The sequence below is a fragment of the Mobula birostris genome, chromosome 10, assembly GCF_030028105.1.
Source record: "Mobula birostris isolate sMobBir1 chromosome 10, sMobBir1.hap1, whole genome shotgun sequence".
NCBI classification, from domain to species: domain Eukaryota; kingdom Metazoa; phylum Chordata; class Chondrichthyes; order Myliobatiformes; family Myliobatidae; genus Mobula; species Mobula birostris.
The window spans coordinates 39,946,266-39,969,173 of record NC_092379.1 but is presented as its reverse complement, the minus strand read 5'-3'; the positions used below and the strand labels follow the sequence as shown (position 1 = coordinate 39,969,173).

Sequence of the window (22,908 nt, the reverse complement as noted above, 5' to 3'; positions counted from 1 at the left end):
TGGTGAGCTGGTATTGGAGAGGGTCTGGGGGAGGTTCACGAGAATGAAAGGGTTGTCATTTGAGGAACATTGCTCCCTCTGGGCCTGTACTCGCTGAAGTTTAAAAGGATGATGGGGGATCTCAACGAAAACCATCAAATATTGAAAATCAACGTGGAGAGGATGTTTCCTGTAGTGGGAGGGGGGACGGCTGTCTCTAAGAGCAGAGGGCAAAGCCTCAGAATAGAAGAACTTCCCTTTAGGGCAGAGGTGAGGAATTTCTTTAGCCAGAGGGTGGTGAATCTGTGGAATTTGTTGCCACAGACGGCTGTGGAGGACAAGTCATTGAGTGTATTTAAAGCAGAGGTTGATAGGTTCTTGTTTAGTCAGGGCATCAAAGGTTAACAGGAGAAGGCAGGAGAAAACAGTCCAGAGGGATAATAAATCAGCCATCCTGAGCACAATCCTCCCCACTTTCGAGGACATCTTCAAAAGGCAACATCCATCTTTGAGGGAGCCTCGCCACCCAGGTAAAGCCTCTTTTCATTTCTACTGTCAGGGATGAGACACACACTCAACAATTTAGGAACAGATTGCTCCCCTCCGCCATTAATTTCAGAATGAACAATGAACCCATGTACAGTACCTCAATAACATTTGTCTCTTGGTCTTGTTTTGCACAACTTACTTAATTTTTAAAATATATTTCTTTTTGTAATTTATAACTTTCATTATTACGTACTGCAATGTACTGCTGCCGCATAATCTCAAATTTCATGGCAAATGACAATGATAGTAAACTTGATTCTGATTCCAATTCTGGTTATGAAAAATGGGCTGAGTTTTTCTTTTCGGAGTAGTCCACATCACAAGATTGTAAGTTGTAGGAGCAGGATTGGGCCATTTGACCCATCCAGTCTTGTCTGACATTTCGTCATGGCTGATCTATTTTCCTCTCAGCCCCAATCTCCGTATCCATTTATGCCCTGACTAATCAAGAACCTAACAAGCTCTGCCTTAAGTATACCCGACGACTTGGCCTTCACAGCATGTAGAAACGAATTCTACAAATTAAAGAAATTCCTCCTCATCTCTGTTCTAAATCAACGCCCCTCTACTCTGAGGCTGTGTCCTCTGGTCTTGGCCTCCCCCACTATAGGAAACATCCTCTCCACATCCACTCTGTCAATGCTTTTCAACATTCGATAGGTTTTGATGAGATTTCACACCCTCCCCCAACACCTCATTCTTTTAAATTCCAGTCAGTTAAGGCCCAGAGCCATCAAATGCTCCTCATATAATAAGCCTTTCAATCCCAGAATCATTTTTGTCAACCTCCTTTCAACCCTCTCCAGTGTCACCATATCCTTTCTGGGGCCCAGAACAGCTCACAATACCCCAAGGGAGGGAGGCCTTGCCAGTGCCTTCTAAAGCCTCAAGGAAGAGAAACCCTGCAGATGCTGGAAATCTGAGCAACACACACACAATACTGGAGGAACTCAGCAGGCCAGGCAGCATCTATGGGAAACAGCAAGAGGTTGACGTTTCAGACCAAGACCCTTCATCAGGACAGATGAGAAGTTACAGCAAGAAGGTGGGGGGGAGGAGAGGAAGGAGTACAAGGTGGTAGGTGATGGGTGAAACTGGGAGGGGGAGGGGGTGAAGAAAAGAACTGGGAAGTCAATTGGTGAAAGAGATAAAGGGCTGGAGAAGGAGGAATCTGATAGGAGAGGACAGAAGACTTTGGAAGAAAGGGAAGGGGAGGGAGCACCAGTAGGAGGTGATTGGCAGGTAAGGAGATGAGGTGAAAGAGGGAAAAGGGAATGGGAATGATAAAGTTGGGGGCAATTACCAGAGGTTAGAGAAATCGACATTCATGCCATCAGGTTGGAGGCTACCCAGACGGAATACAAGGTGCTGCTCCTCCAACCTGAGTATGGCCTCATCGTGGCAATCGAGGACTAACATGTCAGAATGGAAATGGGAAGTAGACTTGAAATGGGTTTTTCTGGCAGACGGAGTGTAGGTGCTCTGCAAGGCGGTCTCCCAATCTGCGTCGGGTCTCACTGACATACAGGAGGTCACACCAAGAGCATCAGATACAGTAGATGAACCCCAACAGACTCACAGATGAAGTGTTGCCTCCTGAATGGCAGTGAGGGACGAGGTGTAGTGTCAGGTGCAATGCTTGTTCCACCCGCTTGCCCTACACCTCCTCTCTCACTTCCATTCAGGGCCCCAAATACTCCATAGATGCTCCTGGGCCTGCTGAGTTCTTCCAGCATTCTGTGAGTGTTCCATATAAAACATTATATCCTTGTTTTTATGTTCTATTCCTCTCAAAATGAATGCTCACACCTTCCTTATCACTGACTTAACCAACAAATTAACCTTTATGGAATCCTGCTTGAAGACTCCCAAGTCCCTTTGCACCTCTGATTTTTGAGTTTTCTCTCCAGTCATACAATTGTCTATGCTTTTAAGTTTTCTACCGAAGTGCATGACCATACACTTCCCAACACTGTTTTCCGTCTGCCACCTCTTTGCATATTCTCCTACACTGTCTAAATCCTTCTGCACCTCTCTGCTTCCTCCATACTACCTGCCCCCCCCCCCACCCCCACCGATCTTCGGATCGTTCGCTAACTTAGCCTCGGAGCCATCAACTCCATCATCGAAATCCTTGATATATAATGTAAAAAGAAGTGGTTCCAACTTAACATCCCAACTTCTGTACTCAATACCTTGACTTATGAAAGCCAGTGTGCCAAAAGCTCTCTTTACGACCCTACCTACCTGTGATTTCTTTTTCAAGAAGTTACGGATCTCTCTGTTTGAACGCATTTCTCAGTCCTAACGTTCACGGTGTTAAATTCTCTGTACTACCATAAAATCATAAATCACAGGAGCAGAATTAGGCCATTTGGCTCATCGTCAGCTCCGCCATTCAATCATGGCTGATCCTTTTCCTCCCCTCCTCAACCCCACCACACAGCCTTCTCCCCGTAACCTTTGGTGCCACGGCCATTGAAGAACTGATCAATTTCTGCCTTAAATACACCCAACGACCTGTCCTCTACAGCTGCCTGTGGTAACAAATTCCACAAATTCACCACCCTTTGACTGAAGAACTTTCTCCGTATCTCTGATTTAAGCGGATGCCCTTCTACCTTGAGGTTCTGCCCTCCTGTCCTAGACTCCCCCACCATGGGAAACATTCTTTCCACGTCTACTCTGCCTAGGACTTTCAATATTCGAAAGGATTCAATCAGATCCCCTTTCATCCTTCTAAATTCCAGCGAGTACAGGCCCATCAGATGTTCCTCATATGTTAACCCTTTCATTCCCAGACTCATCCTTGTGCACCTCCTCTCAACCCTCTTCAATGCCAGCACATCTTTTCTTAGATAAGGAGCCCAAAACAGTTCACAGTGCTTAAGGTGAGGCCACAGCAGTGCCTTATAAAGCCTCAGCATCATGTCCCTGCTCTTGTATTCTAGACCTCTTGAAACGAATGCTAACATTGCATTTGCCTTCCTCACCACTGACTCAACCTGCAAGTTACCCTTTAGGGTGTTCTGTACAAGGACTCCCAAGTCCCTTTGCATCACAAATTTTTGAATTTTTCTTCCCATTTAGAAGATAATCTGAACATTTATCTCTTACTACCAAAATGCACAACTATGCATTTTCCAACATTGTATTTCACTTGCCACTTTCTTGCCCATTCTCCTAATCTATCTGTCCTTCTGCATCCTACCTGCTTCTTCCACACTACCTACCCCTCCACCAATCTCCGTATTGTCTGCAAACTTGCCATCTATTTCACCATCTAAGACATTTATATACAGCATAAAAAGAAGTGGTCCAACACCGACCCCTACGGAACACCACTACTCACTGGCAGCCATCCAGAAAGGGATCCTTTTATTCCCACTCGCTGCCTCCGACTAATTAGCCAATGCTCTAACCATGTTAATAACTTCCCAGTAATACCATGGGCTCTTAACTTGGTAAGCAGCCTCATGTGTGGCACCTTCTGAAAGCCCAGATATACAACGTCCACTGCGTCCCCTTTATCTATCCTACTTATAATCTCCTCAAAGAATTCCAACAGGTTCGTCAGACAGTATTTTCCCTCAAGAAAACCGTGTTGACTTTGTCCTATCTTGTCCTGTGTCACCAAGTACTCTATAGCCTTTTATATACTTGAAAATGCTTTTTCTATCAACTTTGATATTATTTGCTAGCTTGCTTTCATATTTCATCTTTTCCCTCCTAATGATTCTTTTAGTTGCTCTCTCTAGGGTTATAAAAGCTTCCCAACCTTCTATCTTCCCACTAATTTTTGCTCTGTTGTATACCCTCTCTTTTGCTTTTACATTAGTTTTGACTTCCCTTGTCAGCTACAGTTGTAGCATTTTGCGATCCGAGTATTTCTTTGTTTTTGGAATACATTTATCCTGCACCTTCCCCATTTTTTCCCCAGAAACTTGTGCCATTGCTGCTCTGCTGTCTTCCCTGCCAGCATCTCCTCCCAATTTACTTTGGCCAATTCCTCTCTCATACCTTTACTTTACTTTCCTTTCAAATTTCCTTTTCTCCACTGAAATATCGCTACATCAGACTCTACTTTCTCCCTATCTGAATCATATTGTGTTCACTGACTCCTAAGGGTTCCTTTACCTTAAGCTTCCTAATCGCCTCCAGTTCATTACATAACACCCAATCCAGTGTAGGTGATCCCCCAGCAGGCTCAATGACAAACTGCTCTAAAAATCCATCTCTTAGGCATTCAACAAACTCACTCTCTTGAAATCCATTACCAACCTAATTTTCCCAATCGAGCTGCATGATAAAATCTCCCATGATTACCATAACGTTACCCTTTTGAAACACCTTTTCCCTTTTCCTGTTGTAATCTGTGCTCCATGTCTCAGCTACTGTTGGGAGGCCTGTATATAACTGCCATTACCCTTGCAGTTTCTTATCTGAACTCACAAGGATGCAACATCTTCTGATTCTGTGCCACACCCTTCTGCTGATTTGATGCTATTCTTTACCAGCAGAGCTACACCACCCCCTCTGCCTACCTTCCTATCCATCCCATACAACACGTAACCTCATGTGAATATGATTTTGATATCAACATTTAAGAGAAGTTTGGATGGGAGGGGTATGGAGAGCTATGGTCCGGGTGCAGGTTGATGGGATTTGGCAGATTAAATGGTTTGGCACCAACTGGACGGGCCAAAAAGCCTGTTTCTGTGTTGTACTTTTCTATGACTCTATTGCTTTTTCTTGAAATCAAGGCAGGTTAACTCCGGGCAAGATGCAGGGCCAATAACCCTGGCTAGATATATCCTTGAGTGTTATATCACACAACCTCCCATTTTCAATCTGTTTTACGGTGGAATCATCAATTTTCCTCAATATTTAGGAGGATTACCAGGATGTTGCCTGGATTGGATTATGAGGATAGAAACACAGAAAACCTACAGCACAACACAGGCCTTCAGCCCACAAAGCTGTGCCAAACATGTCCTTACCTTAGAATTACCTAGGCTTATCCATAGCCCTCTATTTTTCCAAGCTCCATGTATCCATCCAGGAGTCTCTTAAAACAGTGGTCCCCAACCACCGGGCCGCGGAAAGGTACCAGGCCACAAAGCATGTGCTACCGGGCCGCGAGGAAATGATATGATTTCGCGATATGAAACGATATGAATCAGCTGCACCTTTCCTCATTCCCTGTCACACACTGTCGAACTTGAACACCGACCCCCCCCACCGTTGGCCGGTCCGCAAGAATATTGTCAATCTTAAACCGGTCCACGGTGCAAAAAAGGCAGGGACCCCTGTCATTTCTGCCTTCACCACCACCGCCGGCAGCCCATTCCACTCACTCACCACTCTCTGAGTAAATAAATTACCCCTGGCATCTCCTCTGTACCTACTTCCAAGCACATTAAAGCTATGCCCTCTCGTGCTAGCCATTTCAACCCTGGGAAAAAGCCTCTGACTATCCACACAATCAATGCCACTCATCATCTTAAACAGCTCTATAAGGTCACCTCTCATCCTCCGTCACTCCAAGGAGAAAAGGCCAAGTTCACCTATTCTCATAAGGCATGCTCCCCAACATCCTTGTAGATCTCCTCTGCACCCTTTCTATAGTTTCGACATCCTTCCTGTAGTGAGGCGATCAGAACTGAGCACAGTACTCCAAGTGGGGTCTGACCAGGGTCTTATATAGCTGTAATATTACCTCTCGGCTCCTAAACTCAATTCCACGATTGATGAAGGCCGATACGCCGTATGCCTTCTTAACCACAGAGTCAACCTGCGCAGCTGCTTTGAGCATCCTATGGCTTTGGACCCCAAGATCCCTCTGATCCTCCACACTGCCAAGAGTCTAACCATTAGCTATATTCTGCCATCATATTTGACCTACCAAAATGAACCACTTCACACTTATCTGGGTTGAACTCCATCTGCCACTTCTCAGCCCAGTTTTGATGTTTCGATGTACATGTGACAAACTTATCTTATAAAATCTTCAAAGTTCAAATTTCAAAGTAAATTGATTATCGAAGTACGACTATATCACCATATACTAGCCTGAGATTCATTTTCGTGCAGGCGTTCACAGCACCCACTGGCGTCCCACAGGAATCAGTGTTGGGGGTGGGGAGTAACTGCTTCTTTCTGTATTGTCTATGAAGACAGAATTGTTGGTTTTGTGGCCGACTGGCGGATGATATGAAGATAGGTGGAGGGGCAGGTAGTGTTGAAGAAGCAGGGAGCCTGCGGAAGGACTTGGACAGATAAGGAGAATACGCAAAGTGGCAGACGCAGAACAGAGTATAACAGTTACAGTGTCGGGAAGTTTACGGTCATACACTTCGGCAGAAGGAACAAAAGGGTAGACTATTTTCTAAGTAGGCGGAAAATCCAAAAATCTGAGGTGCAAGGGATAAGAGAGCCTTCATGCAGGGTTCCCTAAAGGTTAATTTGCAGGTTGAGTCTGTGGTGATGATGGTAAATGCATGTTAGCATTCATCTCAAGAGGACTAGAATATAAAAACAAGGAGTTAATGTTGAGGCTTTATAAAACACTGGTGAGGCCTCACTTGGAGCTTTGTGAGTCCTTATCTAAGAAAGGATGAGCGGACATTGGAGAGGGTTCAGAGGCGGTTCACCAGAATGACTACAGGAGGAGCGCTTGATGGTTCTGGGCCTGTACGCATGAAAATTTAGAAGACTGAGAGGTGATCTCATTGAAACCTATTGAATATTGAAAGGCGTAGGCAGATTGGATGTGAAGAGGATGTTTCCTATGGTGGGGGATTCCAGCACCAGAGGGCACAGCCTTAGAATAGAAGGATGTTCATTTAGAATGGAGATGAAGAGAATTTCTTTATCCAGAGGGTTGTGAATCTGTGGAATTAACTGTGCAGATGGAGGGCTGTGGAGGCCAGGTCATTGGGTATACTGAAGGCAGAGGTGACAGATTGTTCATTACTCAGGGTGTGAAAGGTTACCGGGAGAAGGCAGGAGATTGGGGTTGAGAGGGAAAGTGGATCAGCCATGATGAAATGGTGACAGACTCGATGAGCTGAATGGCCCATTCTGCTCCTATCTCATATGGTCTTATACAATAGAACTGACGAAAAACAACACACAGACACGGCCAAATAACCTGTACAAAAGAAGACAAACTGCACAAATACATATAGACAGAAGCATTGAGGACATGAGTTGTAGAGCCCTTGAAAGTTAGTCCATAGGTTGTGGAACCAGCTCAGTGTTGAACTGAGTGAAGTTATCCACACTGGTTCAGGAGCCTGATGGTTGTAGGGTGATAACTGTTCCTGAAACTTACGGTGACAGATCTACGGCTCTTGTGCCTTCTTCCTGATGAGAAGAGAGCATGGTCTGGATGGTGGGTGTCCCTGATGATAGTTGCTGCTTTCTTATGGCAGCGCTCATTGTAGACGTGCTCAATGGTGGGGAGGGCTTTTCCTGACTTTGTCTTGTAAACTTTGCGAACTAGACTCGTTAGGAGATGCTCCTGTAACCACACCAACCTCCCACTCCCCGCGCCCCCCAGAGTAGTCAGCTTTTGGCTGGGGTTGGGAACGTAACAGCAAGATCCCACCCGAGTCGATTACTTCCATACAACAGTGAGTTAGGCAAGAATTAACCTCTTATAAAAGTAGGATCGTACTTTCAGAGAATTAACTGTATGTCTTAAAGATAAGTCAATGTGTCACTTACTAAATTCTTTTCGGTCGGTTCGGAATACTTTTTAGTGGCAAAGCAGACCAGGCCCTCATTGTAGAGGTATATCCGCAGAGGGTCACAGGAAGCAACCAAGACGTAGAGCCTGAGGTTAAACTTGAAACCATCCAAAGTGAAGGGCTGCACAAGTAGAGGGAGAGTTAACACACTGTGAGGTTCAAAGGTTTCACTTATTATCAAAGTATGTATGCAGTGTACAACTCTGAGATTCATCTTCTCCAGATAGCCACGGAACAAAGGAAAAAACATGGAGGTCGTTGAAAGAGAAACATCAAACCCATGCACCCAACCCCCCCCGTAGAAAATACAGCAACACAATCATCAACCCCCCCAAATCCCCCTTCCCCTGCACAAAACACAGAACATCAACCCCCAAATCCCCCCACCCTCTGCCCACTCAAATAAAAGACAGGAAAGAATGGGGAAAAACCCAAAATATAAAATCCATCAGACTGAAAAAGACCAGAGTACAAGAACCCAGTAGTCCGGTCCGTGAACACAGAACCTCGGTAACATCCTTTGACATTGTCAAAAGAGAAAGAGACACTGTAGAGGCCTACCCTCTGGCCACCTGAGCCGCCACACAGCGATAGGCTGCCACAGGTTCCTTCCCTAGAGGCAGAGGGATCCCATCAGTGATCAGAACGCAGGCATCCGGTGCTGAACCCTCGGTCGCCATCCGCATTTGTAACTAATTTTTGAAATGTGTGTCTGCATTCCAGATGAAGGGTCTTGGGCTGAAACGTCGACTCTTTTTTCCTCTGCATAGGTGCTGCCTGACCTGCTAACTTCCCCAACCATTTTGGATATGTTACTCTGGATTTTCAGCACCTGCAGAAACTCTTGTGTTTATCAGTATCTGGTCCTTTCCTTCGGACTTACCCCTACTCCAGCCCTCGACGCAGAAACCCTCAAAATTCCCTCTGATCAATCCCACTCCAATGCATAATCAGTTTAGCATGTGAAGTTGGCTCGACAATTACAAAAGGGATTTGCTAATGGAAATTCCTGCCCAGCCTATCCCTCAAGTCCTTATTCCATTCGTGAATTATGCCCCCCCCCATCCCACTCAACCCACACATCTTCAAATCCCCCGATTTCCTTCTTACCCAAATCTCCACCATTCCCACCAGCCTATCATTCACGGTGACCGAATGCTGTGCATACCCAGTCCAAACACAAAATTACCACCAGAGCAGTAATAAAATTTCCATTATCTTGGTTGAGTAACGGGGTGGGATAGGTCTCCACCAAAGGAGATGTAAGGTCTGCAGGTCACCCTTGGGCAAGGTGCATCACCTGCTTAGCTCCTGGATCAGGTTCACGTGAAGCCGTGGAAGCAGGGGGTGGATGGTCGTATGAGCAGCCGGTACAGTTCACAAGTCCTGGTTATGCGATCACTGGTGCCAGGCAGACAATCTCTGAAGAGTATTGATAATGGCTGGGGGTCACCCACCCCTACCCAGAACAGGGTGATGGCAAACCACTTCTGTGGAAAAATTGGCCAAGAACAATCATGGTCATGAAAGGACTGCAATGTTCTGACAAGAACTGTCCTTTGTTATTCAAATAACAAGCCATGGGTAAGAAAGGACATTAAGGACATCCTGAACGCTAAAAAGAGGGTATTTAGAGATGGATATACAGAGGGCAATACAGAGGGACCTGAAAGCTAGGATCAGGGAGGCTAAAGACAGGTATAGGAGGAAGCTTGAGTGGAAGCTCCAGCAGAACAACATGAGAGAGGTCTGGAGTGGGATGAGGACCATCACTGGGTTCCGGCAAACTAGCAACAGAGGAGCTGAAGGCAGTGTGGACAGGGCCAATGAACTTAACCTGTTCTTTAACAGATTTGATATTGTGGCCCCTGCCCATCCCCCACATGAGTCATTTGTTGTCGGCCCCCAACCAACACATATTCCGCTCTCCCCTCCTACCCCTCCGCACAGCCCCCCACCCTGCTCTCATGACGATACCCCTTCCCCACACGAAACCACCACGGTGGGCTTCACAGCTGAACAGGTGAGAAGACAGCTGAAACGTCTCAACCCAAGCAAGGCTGCAGGACCGGATGGTGTCAGTACCAGGGTGCTCAAAGCCTTTGCCCCTCAGCTATGTGGAGTACTTCGCCACGTCTTCAACCTGAGCCTGAGGCTCCGGAGGGTTCCCTTGTCCCTCTGCCAAAGACGCCGCGCCCTAGTGGCCTCAATGATTATAGACCGGTGGCATTGACCTCCCACATCATGAAGACCCTGGAGAAACTTGTTCTGGAGCTGCTCCGGCCTATGGTCAGGCCACACTCAGATCCCCTCCAGTTCGCCTACCAGCCCCGACTAGGAGTTGAGGATGCCATCGTCTACCTGCTGAACCGTGTCTACGCCTACCTGGACAAGCCAGCGAGCACTGTGAGGGTCATGCTTTTTGACTTCTCCAGTGCGTTCAACACCATCCGCCCTACTCTGCTGGGGGAGAAGCTGACAGCAATGCAGGTGGATGCTTTCCTGGTGTCATGGATTCTTGACTACCTGACTGGCAGACCACAGTACGTGTGCTTGCAACACTGTGTGTCTGACACAGTGATCAGCAGCACTGGGCCTCCACAGAGGACTGTCTTGTCTCCCTTTCTCTTCACCATTTACACCTTGGACTTCAACTAATGCACAGAGTCTTGTCATCTTCAGAAGTTTTCTGATGACTCTGCCATAGTTGGATGCATCAGCAAGGGAGATGAGGCTGAGTACAGGGCTACAGTAGGAAACTGTGTCACATGGTGTGACCAGAATTATCTGCAGCTTAATGTGAAAAAGACTAAGGAGCTGGTGGTAGACCTGAGAAGAGCTAAGGTACCGGTGACCCCTGTTCCATCCAGGGAGTCAGGGTGGACATGATGGAGGATTACAAATACCTGGGGATATGAAATGACAATAAACCGGACTGGTCAAAGAACACTGAGGCTGTCTACAAGAAGGGTCAGAGCCGTCTCTATTTCCTGAGGAGATTGAGGTCCTTTAACATCTGTCGGACGATGCTGAGGACACTCTACGAGTCTGTGGTGGTCAGTGCGATTATGTTTGCTGTTGTGTGCTGGGGCAGCAGGCTGAGGATAGCAGACACCAACAGAATCAACAAACTCATTCGTAAGGCCAGTGATGTTGTGGGGATGGAACTGGACTCTCTGACGGTGGTGTCTGAAAAGAGGATGCTGTCCAAGTTGCATCCCATCTTGGACAATGTCTCCCATCCACTACACACTGTACTGGTTGGGCACAGGAGTACATTCAGCCAGAGACTCATTCCACCAAGATGCAACATAGAGTGTCATAAGAAGTCATTCCTGCCTGTGGCCATCAAACTTTACAACTCCTCCCTTGGAGGGTCAGACATCCTGAGCCAATAGGCTGGTCCTGGACTTATTTACTGGCATAATTTAGATATTACTATTTAATTATTTATGGTGCAACTGTAACGAAAACCAATTTCCCCTGGGATCAATAAAGTATGACTATGACTATTGTCCACGTCATATGACGCAGAACATAACGAATAAAGCAAAGTCTATTTTAGGAACCACCTCTATGACAGCCTATACTCAGCAGGAAAGGGTGCAGTAAATCATAAACACAAGAGGTTCAGCAGATGCTGGAAATTCAGACACACACACACACACACACACACACACAATGCTGGAGCAACTCAGCAGGTCAGGCAGCATCGAAGGAAAGGAATAAATAGTTGATGTTTTGAGCTGAGGCTCTTCACCAGGACAGGAAAGGAAGGGGGCAAGAAGCCAGAATAAGAAGGTGGGTTGGGAGGGGGAGGAGAATGTGGCAGGTGCTAGGTGAAGCCAGGTGAGTTGGGGGGGTTAGGGAAGGTAGGTGGGTGTGGATGATCAGAGGCCAAAAGGAGTTGGATGCAAAATGGAAAGGGCTGAAGGAGGAATATAATAAGAGAGGAGAGTGGTCTATGTTCAAAGTTCAAAGTAAATTTTATTATCAAAATACGTGTACGTCACCATGTACAACCCTGAGATTAATTTTCAGCAAATCTATCGAAGAGTAACTACAACAGGATCAGTGAAAGGTCAACTAGAGTGCAGAAGGCAACAAACTGTGAAAATGCAAATATAAATCCATGGCAATAAATAATGAGAAGATGAAATAACAAGACAACAACTCCCGTTGGTTACGGAAGAAAGGGAAGGAGAAGGGGCTCCAGAGGGAGAGGAGGAGAAGAGAAGGGGCAAGAGGGAAACCAGAATGCAGATAAAGAGTTAACGTTCTAGGCAGAGAGTCAAGAATGCAGTAAAGTACCTTCGGAATGTAGACCTGGCAGATCACGTCCTTCCCGGACTGCACATCTCTGATGTCCTGGGTCAAAAAGATGCTGCGCCAGTCATATTCAGGATTTGGCTTGCAGATGAAGGTCTTGGGTTTCTCAGCTTCATAGTAGGCCGCAAAATCAAGATATCTGCAGCGAGAAGCACTCATTAGTACTGAGAGAAGAAGGTCATAAGGTCTTTAAGTTCAAGGTTGAGCTCAAGTTTAATTCTCATCTGGCCGTACACATGTATGCTGCTAAATGAAACAGCATTTCTCTGGGGCCAAAGTTGCAAAGCACAAGCACACAAAGACACACAGTACATACAGTTATGATAGGACATACAGTCACCAAAAATTATCGCACAGGCCTGAAGTTTGATGGGGTGCTTGGGATGTTGACCTGGAGCCAGGAATAAGCATGCAGCAGTTCCTCAGCTTGCCCCAGATCAGCAGACGAGGGCAACTGAGCTTGTCTTGTGCTGGGTCTGCCGCAAGCAATCAAGCTTGTATTCCATGGAGTGGACACTAGAGGACAGCACCGACAGGAGCAACCAGCCACCCCAGACCAGCAGGGATTCCAGCACGCCCGCTGCACCCCTGTTCTCTTCCACACTACTCAACTCCAGCCATCACTACTGTCTACTGTGGTTTACGTTTCTGTAAACCCTTCATCAACCAGATTTGCTAATTTCACTGTTAAAAGTTCAGATTCATAGATACGTCACAGGTACGTCAAAACATACAGTGAAATGTGTCATTTGCACTGGCAAAACAAAGAATCAGCAGGGACAAATATCAACACACATTCTGGCAAAAATGGGTGAGATTTGACAGGTTAAACTCTCCTTTAAGATCATCTTTAAACAAACCAGCTTTGGGGCATAAAACAATGATAAACATCACGCCAACTCTATGCGTTGATTATACAACCTTATTTTTTTACAGACCACAATTCAGATCAGATCAGGTTCATTTACTTATCGGAGGTGCACCGAAACAGACAGTGAAACATGCCACTTTGTTAACAGACAACACAACCAAAGTGTGCTGGGGGGCAGCATGTTCCGGTGACAACCTGGCGTGCCCACCATGTTCAGCAGAGCAACACAAGCAACAAAACACGGCAAATTTGGAGTACTCTGTGCAGTTTCGGTCACCTACAAACGTACAGGAAAGTCGTAAGTAAGGTTGAAACAATACAGAGAAAATTTACAAGGATGCTGCTGGGTCTGGGAGATAGATTGGAGGAGTTACAAGGAACGGCTCAATAGGTCAGGAATTTATTCCTTGGAATGCGGAAGAATGAGAAGTGCACAAAATTATGAGGGGTAGAGATAGGGTAAAAGCAAGCTGGCTTTTTCTACTGAGGTTAGGAGGGAGTGCAACCAGAGGTCACAGGTTAAAGGTGAAAGCTGAAAAGTTTAACAGGAACCTGAAGGGAAGCCTCTTCACCCAGAGGGTGGTGAGAGTGTGGAACGAGCTGCCAGCGCAAGTGGTGCCTGCAAGCTCGATTTCAATGTTTAAGAGAAGTTTGGATAGGTACATGGATGGTAGGAAGTATGAAGAGCTGTTGTCCCGGTGCAGCCAATGGGACTAGGCTGTTTAAATGCTGGACTAGATGGGCCAAAGAGCCTGTTTCTGTGCTGCACTTTTCTATGACTCTGAAAGCTCCCCTTCCACTCTGCCACTCACCCATCCACTCATACATTCAGACAGGCCTCCAGTCCTTAGCCCCGAAACCTTATGTTCCTATCCTGCACCCCAGATAAAACAACCCTCTAGAAATCGTGGACGCATTGGTAATTATTTTCCAATGTTCTATAGATTCAGGATCAGTTCCTGAGGACTGGAGGGTAGCTAATGTTATCCCACTTTTTAAGAAAGGAAGGAGAGAGAAAACAGGGAATTATAGACCAGTTAGCCTGACATCAGTGCCGGGGAAGATGCTGGAGTCAATTATAACAGATGAAATAGCAGCACATTTGGATAGCAGAAACAGATCAGTCCAAGTCAGCATGGATTAATGAAGGGGAAATCATGCTTGACTATTCTTCTGGAATTTTTTGAGGATGTAACTATGAAAATGGACAAGGGAGAGCCAATGGATGTAGTGTACCTGTACTTACAGAAAGCCTTTGATAAGGTCCCACATAGGAGATTAGTGGGTAAAAATAGAGCACATGGTATTGGGGGTAGGGTACTGACAGGGATAGAAAATTGGTTGGCAGACAGGAAACAAAGAGTAGGGATTAATGGGTCTCTTTCAGAATGGCAGGCGGTGACTAGTGGGGTACAGCAAGGCTCGGTGCTGGGATCGCAGCTATTTACAACATACATTAATGATTTAGATGAAGGGATTAAATAACGTTAGCAAATTTGCAGATGACATAAAGCTGAGTGGCAGTGTGAAATGTGTGGAGGATGTTGAGATAATGCAGGATGACTTGGACAGGTTGGGTGTGTGGGCAGATGCAGTTTAATGTGGCTAAATGTGAGGTTATCCACTTTGGTCGCAAGAACAAGAAGGCAGATTAGTATTTGAATGGTGTCAAGTTAGGAAAAGGGGAAGTATAACAAGATCTAGGTGTCCTTGTTCATCAGTCACTGAAAGTAAGCATGCAGGTACAGCAGGCAGTGAAGAAAGCTAATGGCGTGTTGGCTTTCATAACAAGGGGAGTTGAGTATAGGAGCAAAGAAGTCCTTCTGCAGTTGCACAGGGCCCTGGTGAGACCACACCTGGAGTATTGTGTACAGTTTTAGTCTCCAAATTTGAGGAAGTACATCCTTGCTATTGAGGGAATGCAGCGGAGGTTCACGAGGTTAATTCCTGGGATGCTGGGACTGTCATATGTTGAAAGATTGGAGCGACTGGGCTTGTATACACTGGAATTTAGAAGGACAGGGGATCTGATTGAAACATTTCAGATTATTAAGGGATTGGACACGCTAGAGGCAGGAAACATGTTTCCGATGTTGGGGCAGTCCAGAACCAGGGGCCACAATTTGAGAATAAGGGGTAGGCCATTTAGAACAGAGTTGACGAAAAACTTTTTCACCCAGAGAGTTGTGGACCTGTGGACTGCTCTGCCTCAGAAGGCAGTGGAGGCCAATTCTCTGGATGCTTTCAAGAAAGAGATAGATAGAGCTCTTAATGATAGCGGAGTCAAGGGATATGGGGAGAAGGCAGGAATGGGGTACTGATTGTGGATGATCAGCCATGATCACAGTGAATGGCGGTGCTGGCTCGAAGGGCCGAATAGCCTACTCCTGCACCTATTGTCCATTGTCTATAACCCAAACTTGTCCAACCTTTATAAACTTTCCTCATCCTCCTGCACTCCAGATAAAATAACCCAATTGCAGAGGAGAAGATGACGGCGCGACACAGCGCGCAGCGACCACTCCGGTGATGAATATCTGTTATCTGTCAAGTAGGGTGCCGTGTACAATTCTGATTTGATGGAGGCAGACGTGAGAGCACGGAGGAACATCTGGTGAAACTTCTGAAATGCCTGTTTCACTGCCTCTGCTACTGTGTGATCCGAAATCTCCGGAGGGGAAGGCCCCGAATCCTCGGCTTTGCTCGTTGCTCGTCAGCCGGGGCGGGGTCGAAGCGCTCGGCAGAGATGGTGCTCGGTGTCAGAGGGCTGGTCAGAGGCTCGAAGTTTTCGGACGGACTCAGAGTCGGCTGTGGTCGGGTGCTTCCAGGATGCTGCATCGGCAAGTTTGCAACACTGGAGGCTCATGGTAGGGAGAGTCTCTCCCTTCTACTGTCTGCGTGAGATGTTGGGGCTATCGGGACTTTGAGACTTTTTTTTAACCATGCCCATGGTCTGCTCTTTATCAAATTACGGTATTCCATTGCACTGTTGTAACTATATGTTATAATTATGTGGTTTGTGTCCCTTTTAGTCTTGGTCTGTCCTGTGTTTCTGTGATATTATACTGGAGGAACATTGAATCATCTCTTAATGCATGCATTTCTAAGTGACAATAAACCTGGACTGAATGTCCTCATAATCTAATCTTGTCCAACGTTTATAAACTTCCCTCGGCCTCCTGCACTCCCAAGAAAAAAATCCCAATCTTGTCCAACCTCAATGTAGAGACAAAAGAGATTTATACTCTCTCAGTCAGGCAGCATCCTGGCCAACCTTTTCTGCATCCTCTCTCAAGTGAGTCTCAGACCAAAGGGCACAGCCTCAAAATAGAGAGACGTCCATATTCAACGGATACGAGAAAGAATTTCTCAGCTAGTCTTGTAGGGATTCCCATTCTGTGGTCGATGGATCCCTTGGTTAACGGTAGGGGTCAATGGCATAAAACAGGTTGGTAACTCCTGAGCTACCGCTAGAGTGGTGAATCAGCGGAGTTTGTTGCCACAGACAGCTGTGGAGGCCAAGCCCCTGTCTATGGTCTAGTTACCCGTCCTCAAAATCCAACCAAATGTCCCCACGCCTGTGTAAGTCAGTCCCTGGACCACTTTCTCCCCTAGAGGAGAATCGTGGGAGAGTTCAAGACCTCAAAGTACAAGGACGTCCCCTTAGAACAGAGATGAGGAGGAATTTCTTAAGCCAGAAGGTGGTGAACATGTGGAATTCATTGCCACAGATGACTGTGGACGACAAACCACTAGTGGAGGCTGATAAGTTCTTGATTAGTCAGAGTGTCAAAGGTTATAGGGAGAAGGTTGGAGAGTGGGTTTGGGAGGGATAATAGATCAGCCATGATGGAATGCGGAGCAGACTCGATGAGCCAAATGGCCTAATTCTGCACCTGTGTCTTATGGTCCTGCAGTCTTAGCCTCCATATCCTTCCTACAATAGGGTGACCAGACTGCAACAATATTCCAAATGGAGGCTGACTGAAGCTTTTTACAGCTGTGAACTGTCGTCTTGACTCGGGTACTGAGTGTACAACCAAGAAGGCAAAGACTTCTCTACACCCTCTTGACCATCCTACCTATCTGCATGGCCATTTGCAGAGAGTTATGAACTTGGACCCCTAGCTTTCCTTTCTACATCAAAGATCCATTCCCTCTGTACCTTGTTCAGCTCTCCTTCACTCACTGCTTTTAGTCAGGAGACATGGCTGAATTATATTTGCTGCTGATTGCAGAGACTTATTTTAAATTAACTCTTTTGTTGCTGTCAATTTAACTGGAGGCCACAAGTCCCACCGGGCCATCTCTTTGCCCAACAAGTCCCACCGCGCCATCCCTTTGCCTAACAAGTCCCACCGGGCCATCTCTTTGCCCAACAAGTCCCACCACGCCATCTCTTTGCCTAACAAGTCCCACCACGCCATCCCTTTGCCTAACAAGTCCCACCACGCCATCTCTTTGCCCAACAAGTCCCACTGCACCATCTCTTTGCCTAACAAGTCCCACCTTGCCATCTCTTTTCCTAATTTGTTGACTACTGAATGAGCACTTGCCTTTGACACCATAATTTTTTAAGCAGTTGAGGGATGCAGTCATTATAATAATCATGTGGGGTACTTTTGCCTTTGGGCGATGATGGGAGATTGGTCAGCTATATCTTATACGGTGCATCCACATCACTGGAGAGCTGTATGATACAGATGTGAGAGGGGAGGGGAGGCGGCAGTGGAGGGAGGAGTGGGAGACAGGACTCAGAGGGGGGAGTGGGAGGGGTGTTGGGGAGAGTGAAAGGGGGGATTGGGAGGTGTGTGTTGGAGGGCATGCATGGGGGATTGGGAGCGGGGGAGTGCAAGAGCAGAGTGGCAGGGGAGTGGGGGGAGTATTGGGAGAGAGAGTGGGTATGAGTGGGAAGAGGAAGCAACAGAGGAAGTGACAGGGAGAGTGGGAGGGGGTGAGGGTGGGTACATGGGAGGAGAGACTGGTAATGGTCATTTAATATCTCTTTCCATTAGGTGTTAACTTAATGGACCCTTGCAACTTGGGTGTATGTTCAACAAAGATTGCTAAGATGAGATATGTTGAGGTTTTTTTTGAAATGTATCTCAACTTCAGACCAATGTGCATTAATGGAAGAGTTTATAGAGAGTCCATACCAGGCAAAATCCTCCCCACCATTGAGTACACTTAACTGCCACAAGAAAACAGCATCCAAGATCCACACCCAGGCTCTCAGCTCATTGGACAAAGAGGTCCAAGCAGACTGGGGTCCCACACCATCAGGTTCAGAAACAGTAATTACCCCTCAACCATCAACATGGATACCTTCACTCACCTCCACCCTCAACTCATTCTACAACCGTATGGACTCTTTCTCAAGAACTCTGCAACTTGGCACAATCCGTCTTCTTTTGCACACTGGTTGTTTGTCAGCCTTTGTTATTTATAGTCTTTCACAAATTCTATCGTACTTGCAAGAAAACAAATTTCAAGGTCATATCATATATGTACCTTGATAATAAATTTACTTTGAACTTTAACCTTTAATGTAATAGAGATGGGAAAGTGGTGCTAAGTGTCATTGACGCAGTTCAAAGTACATTTATTATCAAAGTAGGTATACGACATCCAATCCTGAGAATCGTCTCCTTACAGGCAGCCACAGAACAACGAAACATAAAAGAACCCATTAAAAAAGTGAAGACTGCCAGACACCCAATGGGCAGAAACAAAATTAAATCGTGCCAACAATAAAAGTAAGCAAATAACTTTCAGAACTGAAGTTGACAGAAGTGAGTGCACTGACACGAAGCCAGTCGTCACTGCAGCCAGTCCAGGAGCCTGTTCGTTGCAGGCCACGGCCTCAGTTCAGCGCACTGCTCAGTAAACCTTGCCAAGCAGCGAGCTGAATACCAGCCCATTCATCAACTCCTGACCTTTTCAATCTGGCCCGGCACTTAAATCGTCCAAATCTCAGGTCGTTCCTCGCTCTCAGGACCCGGGCTCTGCCGGTTCGACGCACCCTTGGCTCTGTGCCTGAGACCACATATCACTGTATGTTTCGATGTACTGTACATGTGACAAGTAAGGCTAATCTTTAATCTTTTCATAACCTATACACACACACACTTTATGGTTCAGAGAGACCATACAGATTTTGGTTCACAATGTTGTCATTTGCTTCCACTGTTTGCATGATTTGTGCTTTTTCCCTTTCTCCGTGCGTCGGGTGTTGGCCTTTAGTTTTAATTGGGTTCTTTTGGATTTCTTCCTTTGCAACTGCTGACAAGCAAGGAGATCTCAGGGTTGTATAACTTACACATTCTTTGATAATAAATGTACTTTGAAAGTTCGAAACACACACACGCATGAACAGAGCCCCACTCCATTTCGAGGTGGTCTTTAAACTTACTCAGATGGTAAACGCCAGCTTTTTGGGAAGATGTTGTAATCTTCTGGGTATTGCCTTAGCATGCGATTTAAGTTCATGACCAGCAAATCCTTCATACAGATTTCGTGCATCCCAAGAAAGTAATTCATTTTCTGTGTGAGGAGAAGAATTATCAATCCATACAGACGGTATACCAGTATGACGTGGCATATGTTCAGTGACCATTTTACTAGGTGCTCCTGCTCCTTAATATAAAATATCTCATCAGCCAAGCATGTGGCAGAAACTCAATGCATAGAAACATGCAGACATGGTCAAGAAGTTCAGTCATTGTTCAGACCAAACATCAGAATAGAGGGGGAAGAATTTGTGATCTTAGTGACTTTGACCGTGGAATGATTGCCGGTGACAGACGGTGGTTTGAGTATGTCAGAAACTGCTGACCTCCTGTGATTTTCATGCACATACCAAGAATCAGTGAAAAGCTTGTCTTGCCTACTGTTCACACAGATCAATACAATGAGGCAGAACAGGGTAAAATAATCAAAGTACAGAATAAAGTGTAAAAGCTGCCCAGAAAATGCAGCACAGGTAAATGACAAAATGCAAGATCATAATGAGGTAGAGTACTGTGCAAAAGTCTTAGGAGCACATCTAAAGATCAAGGGTGCACAGTACTGTAGTGATTTTATGTACTGCTGCCACAAAAAAAAATCTAATTTCATGACATGTGTGAGTGATGATAAATCTGATTTTGATACGGGTGTCTATTGCGGACTGAGTGGGAAGTGGGGCAGGGAGAAGGGAATGAATCATGGTTGGGAAAAGGGAAAGGGAGGGGGAGGCACCAGAGAGACATTCTGTAATGATTAATAAACCAATTTTTGGAATCAAGTGACCTTGCCTGGTGTCTCAGGGCTGGGTGTGTCTGCACCCCCCCCACCCCGGCACTCCTTCTCTGCCACCTGTCCCACACCCCTCCTGGGGTGCTCCACCCTCGCCATTCCCAAAATCCTTTGTTCCCACCGGAGTTACAAACTCGCTCTCTGCTCCACGATGACAAATACAGTACTGTGTGCAAAAGTCTTAGGCACATCATAGCCATTATGTCGTATGACGTGGGCAATCATGGTCTCCTGACCGTGATTGTTCTCAGCAAATGTTATCTACAGAAGTGGTCTGCCATCGCCTTCTTCTGGGTATTGTCTTTACAAGATGGTAGGGATGGCTTCTCAATATTCCTGGATTTCAGCGCTTTAAAAGGGATAGAGAGGGGGGAAAGGGGAGGAGGGGTGGCAGTACTGGTCAGCGATACTACTACAGCTACAGAAAGGGTGTGTAATGTAGCCGGATCCTCTTTTGAGTCAGTATGGGTAGAAGTCAGGAACAGGAAGGGAGTAGTTACTCTATTGGGAGTATTCTATAGGCACTCTGGTATCAGCAGAAATACCGAGGAGCAGATGGGGAGGCAGATTTTGGAAAGGTGCAAAAATAACAGGGTTGTTGTCATGGGTGACTTTAACTTCCCTAATATTGATTGGCACCTGATTAGTTCCAATGGTTTAGACGGGGCAGAGTTTGTTAAGTATGTCCAGCATGGATTCCTGTCACAATATGTTGACAGGCCGACTAGGGGGAATGCCATACTAGATCTAGTATTAAGTAACGAACCAGGTCAGGTCACAGATCTCTCAGTGGGTGAGCATCTGGAGGACAGTGACCACCGCTCCCTGGCCTTTGACATTATCATGGAAAAGGATAGAATCAGAGAGGACAGGAAACATTTTAATTGGGGAAGGGCAAATTATGAGGCTATAAGGCTAGAACTTGCGGGTGTGAATTGGGATGATGATTTTGCAGGGAAATGTATTATGGACATGTGGTCGATGTTTAGGGATCTCTTGCTGGATGTTAGGGATAAATTTGTCCAGGTGAGGAAGATAAAGAATGATCAGCTGAAGGAACCATGGGTGACAAGTGAGGTGGAAAACCTAGTCAGGTGGAAGAAGGCAGCATACATGGTCTAGGAAGCAAGGATCAGATGGGTCTATTGAGGAATATAGGGTAGCAAGAAAGGAGCTTAAGAAGGGGCTGAGGAGAGCAAGAAGGGAGCATGAGAAGGCTTTGGCGAGTAGGGTAAAGGAAAACCCAGGCATTCTTCAATTATGTGAAGAACGAAATGATGACAGGAATGAAGGTAAGACCGATTAGAGATAAAGGTGGGAAGATGTGCCTGGAGGTTGTGGAAATGAGCGAGGTCCTCAATGAATACTTCTCTTCGGTATTCACCAATGAGAGGGAACTTGATGAAGGTGGGGACAATATGAGTTGCCTCACAGGTAGATAGGGTAGTTAAGAAAGCTTATGGGGTGTTAGCTTTCATAAGTCGAGGGACAGAGTTTAAGAGTTGCGAGGTAATGATGCAGCTCTATAAAACTGGTTAGGCCACACTTGGGAGTACCATGTCCAGTTCTGGTCGCCTCACTTTAGGAAGGATGTGGAAGCATTGGAAAGGGTACAGAGGAGATTTAACAGGATGGGGCCTGGTTTAGAGAGTATGGATTATAATCAGAGATTAAGGGAGATAGGGCTTTACGCTTTGGAGAGAAGGAGGATGACAGGACACATGATAGAGGTATACAAAGTATTAAGAGGAATAGATAGAGTGGACAGCCAGCGCCTCTTCCCCAGGGCACCACTGCTCAGTACAGGAGGACATGGTTTTAAGGTAAGGGGTGTGAAGTTCAAGGGGGATATTAGAGGAAGGTTTTTTATTCAGAGGGTGGTTGGTGCGTGGAATGCACTGCTTGAATCAGTAGTGAAGGCAGATACACTGGTGAAATTTAAGAGACTGCTAGACAGGTATATGGAGGAATTTAAGGTAGTGGGGTTACATGGGAGGAAGGGTTTAAGGGTTGGCACAACATTGTGGCCGAAGGGCCTGTACTGTGCTGTACTATTCTATGTTCTATGGTTAACCCCCTCCCCACCAAACCATTGTCAATACTCTTCAGAGATTGTCTGTCTGGCGTCAG

At 46.1% G+C, this 22,908-nt stretch overlaps 1 protein-coding gene across 1 annotated transcript in view; it reads right to left on the bottom strand.

Moving 5' to 3' along the window:
* LOC140203611 (uncharacterized) overlaps positions 1-22,908 on the bottom strand; it is an 86,008-nt gene that overhangs the window by 32,369 nt on the left and 30,731 nt on the right. The window contains exons 2-4 of the mRNA XM_072269659.1: positions 19,895-20,025; positions 12,594-12,750; positions 8,260-8,403 (exon numbers count right to left, since the gene is read on the bottom strand). Coding sequence (XP_072125760.1) covers positions 8,260-8,403; positions 12,594-12,750; positions 19,895-20,025 — 432 coding nt within the window. The remainder of the gene's footprint in view (positions 1-8,259; positions 8,404-12,593; positions 12,751-19,894; positions 20,026-22,908) is intronic.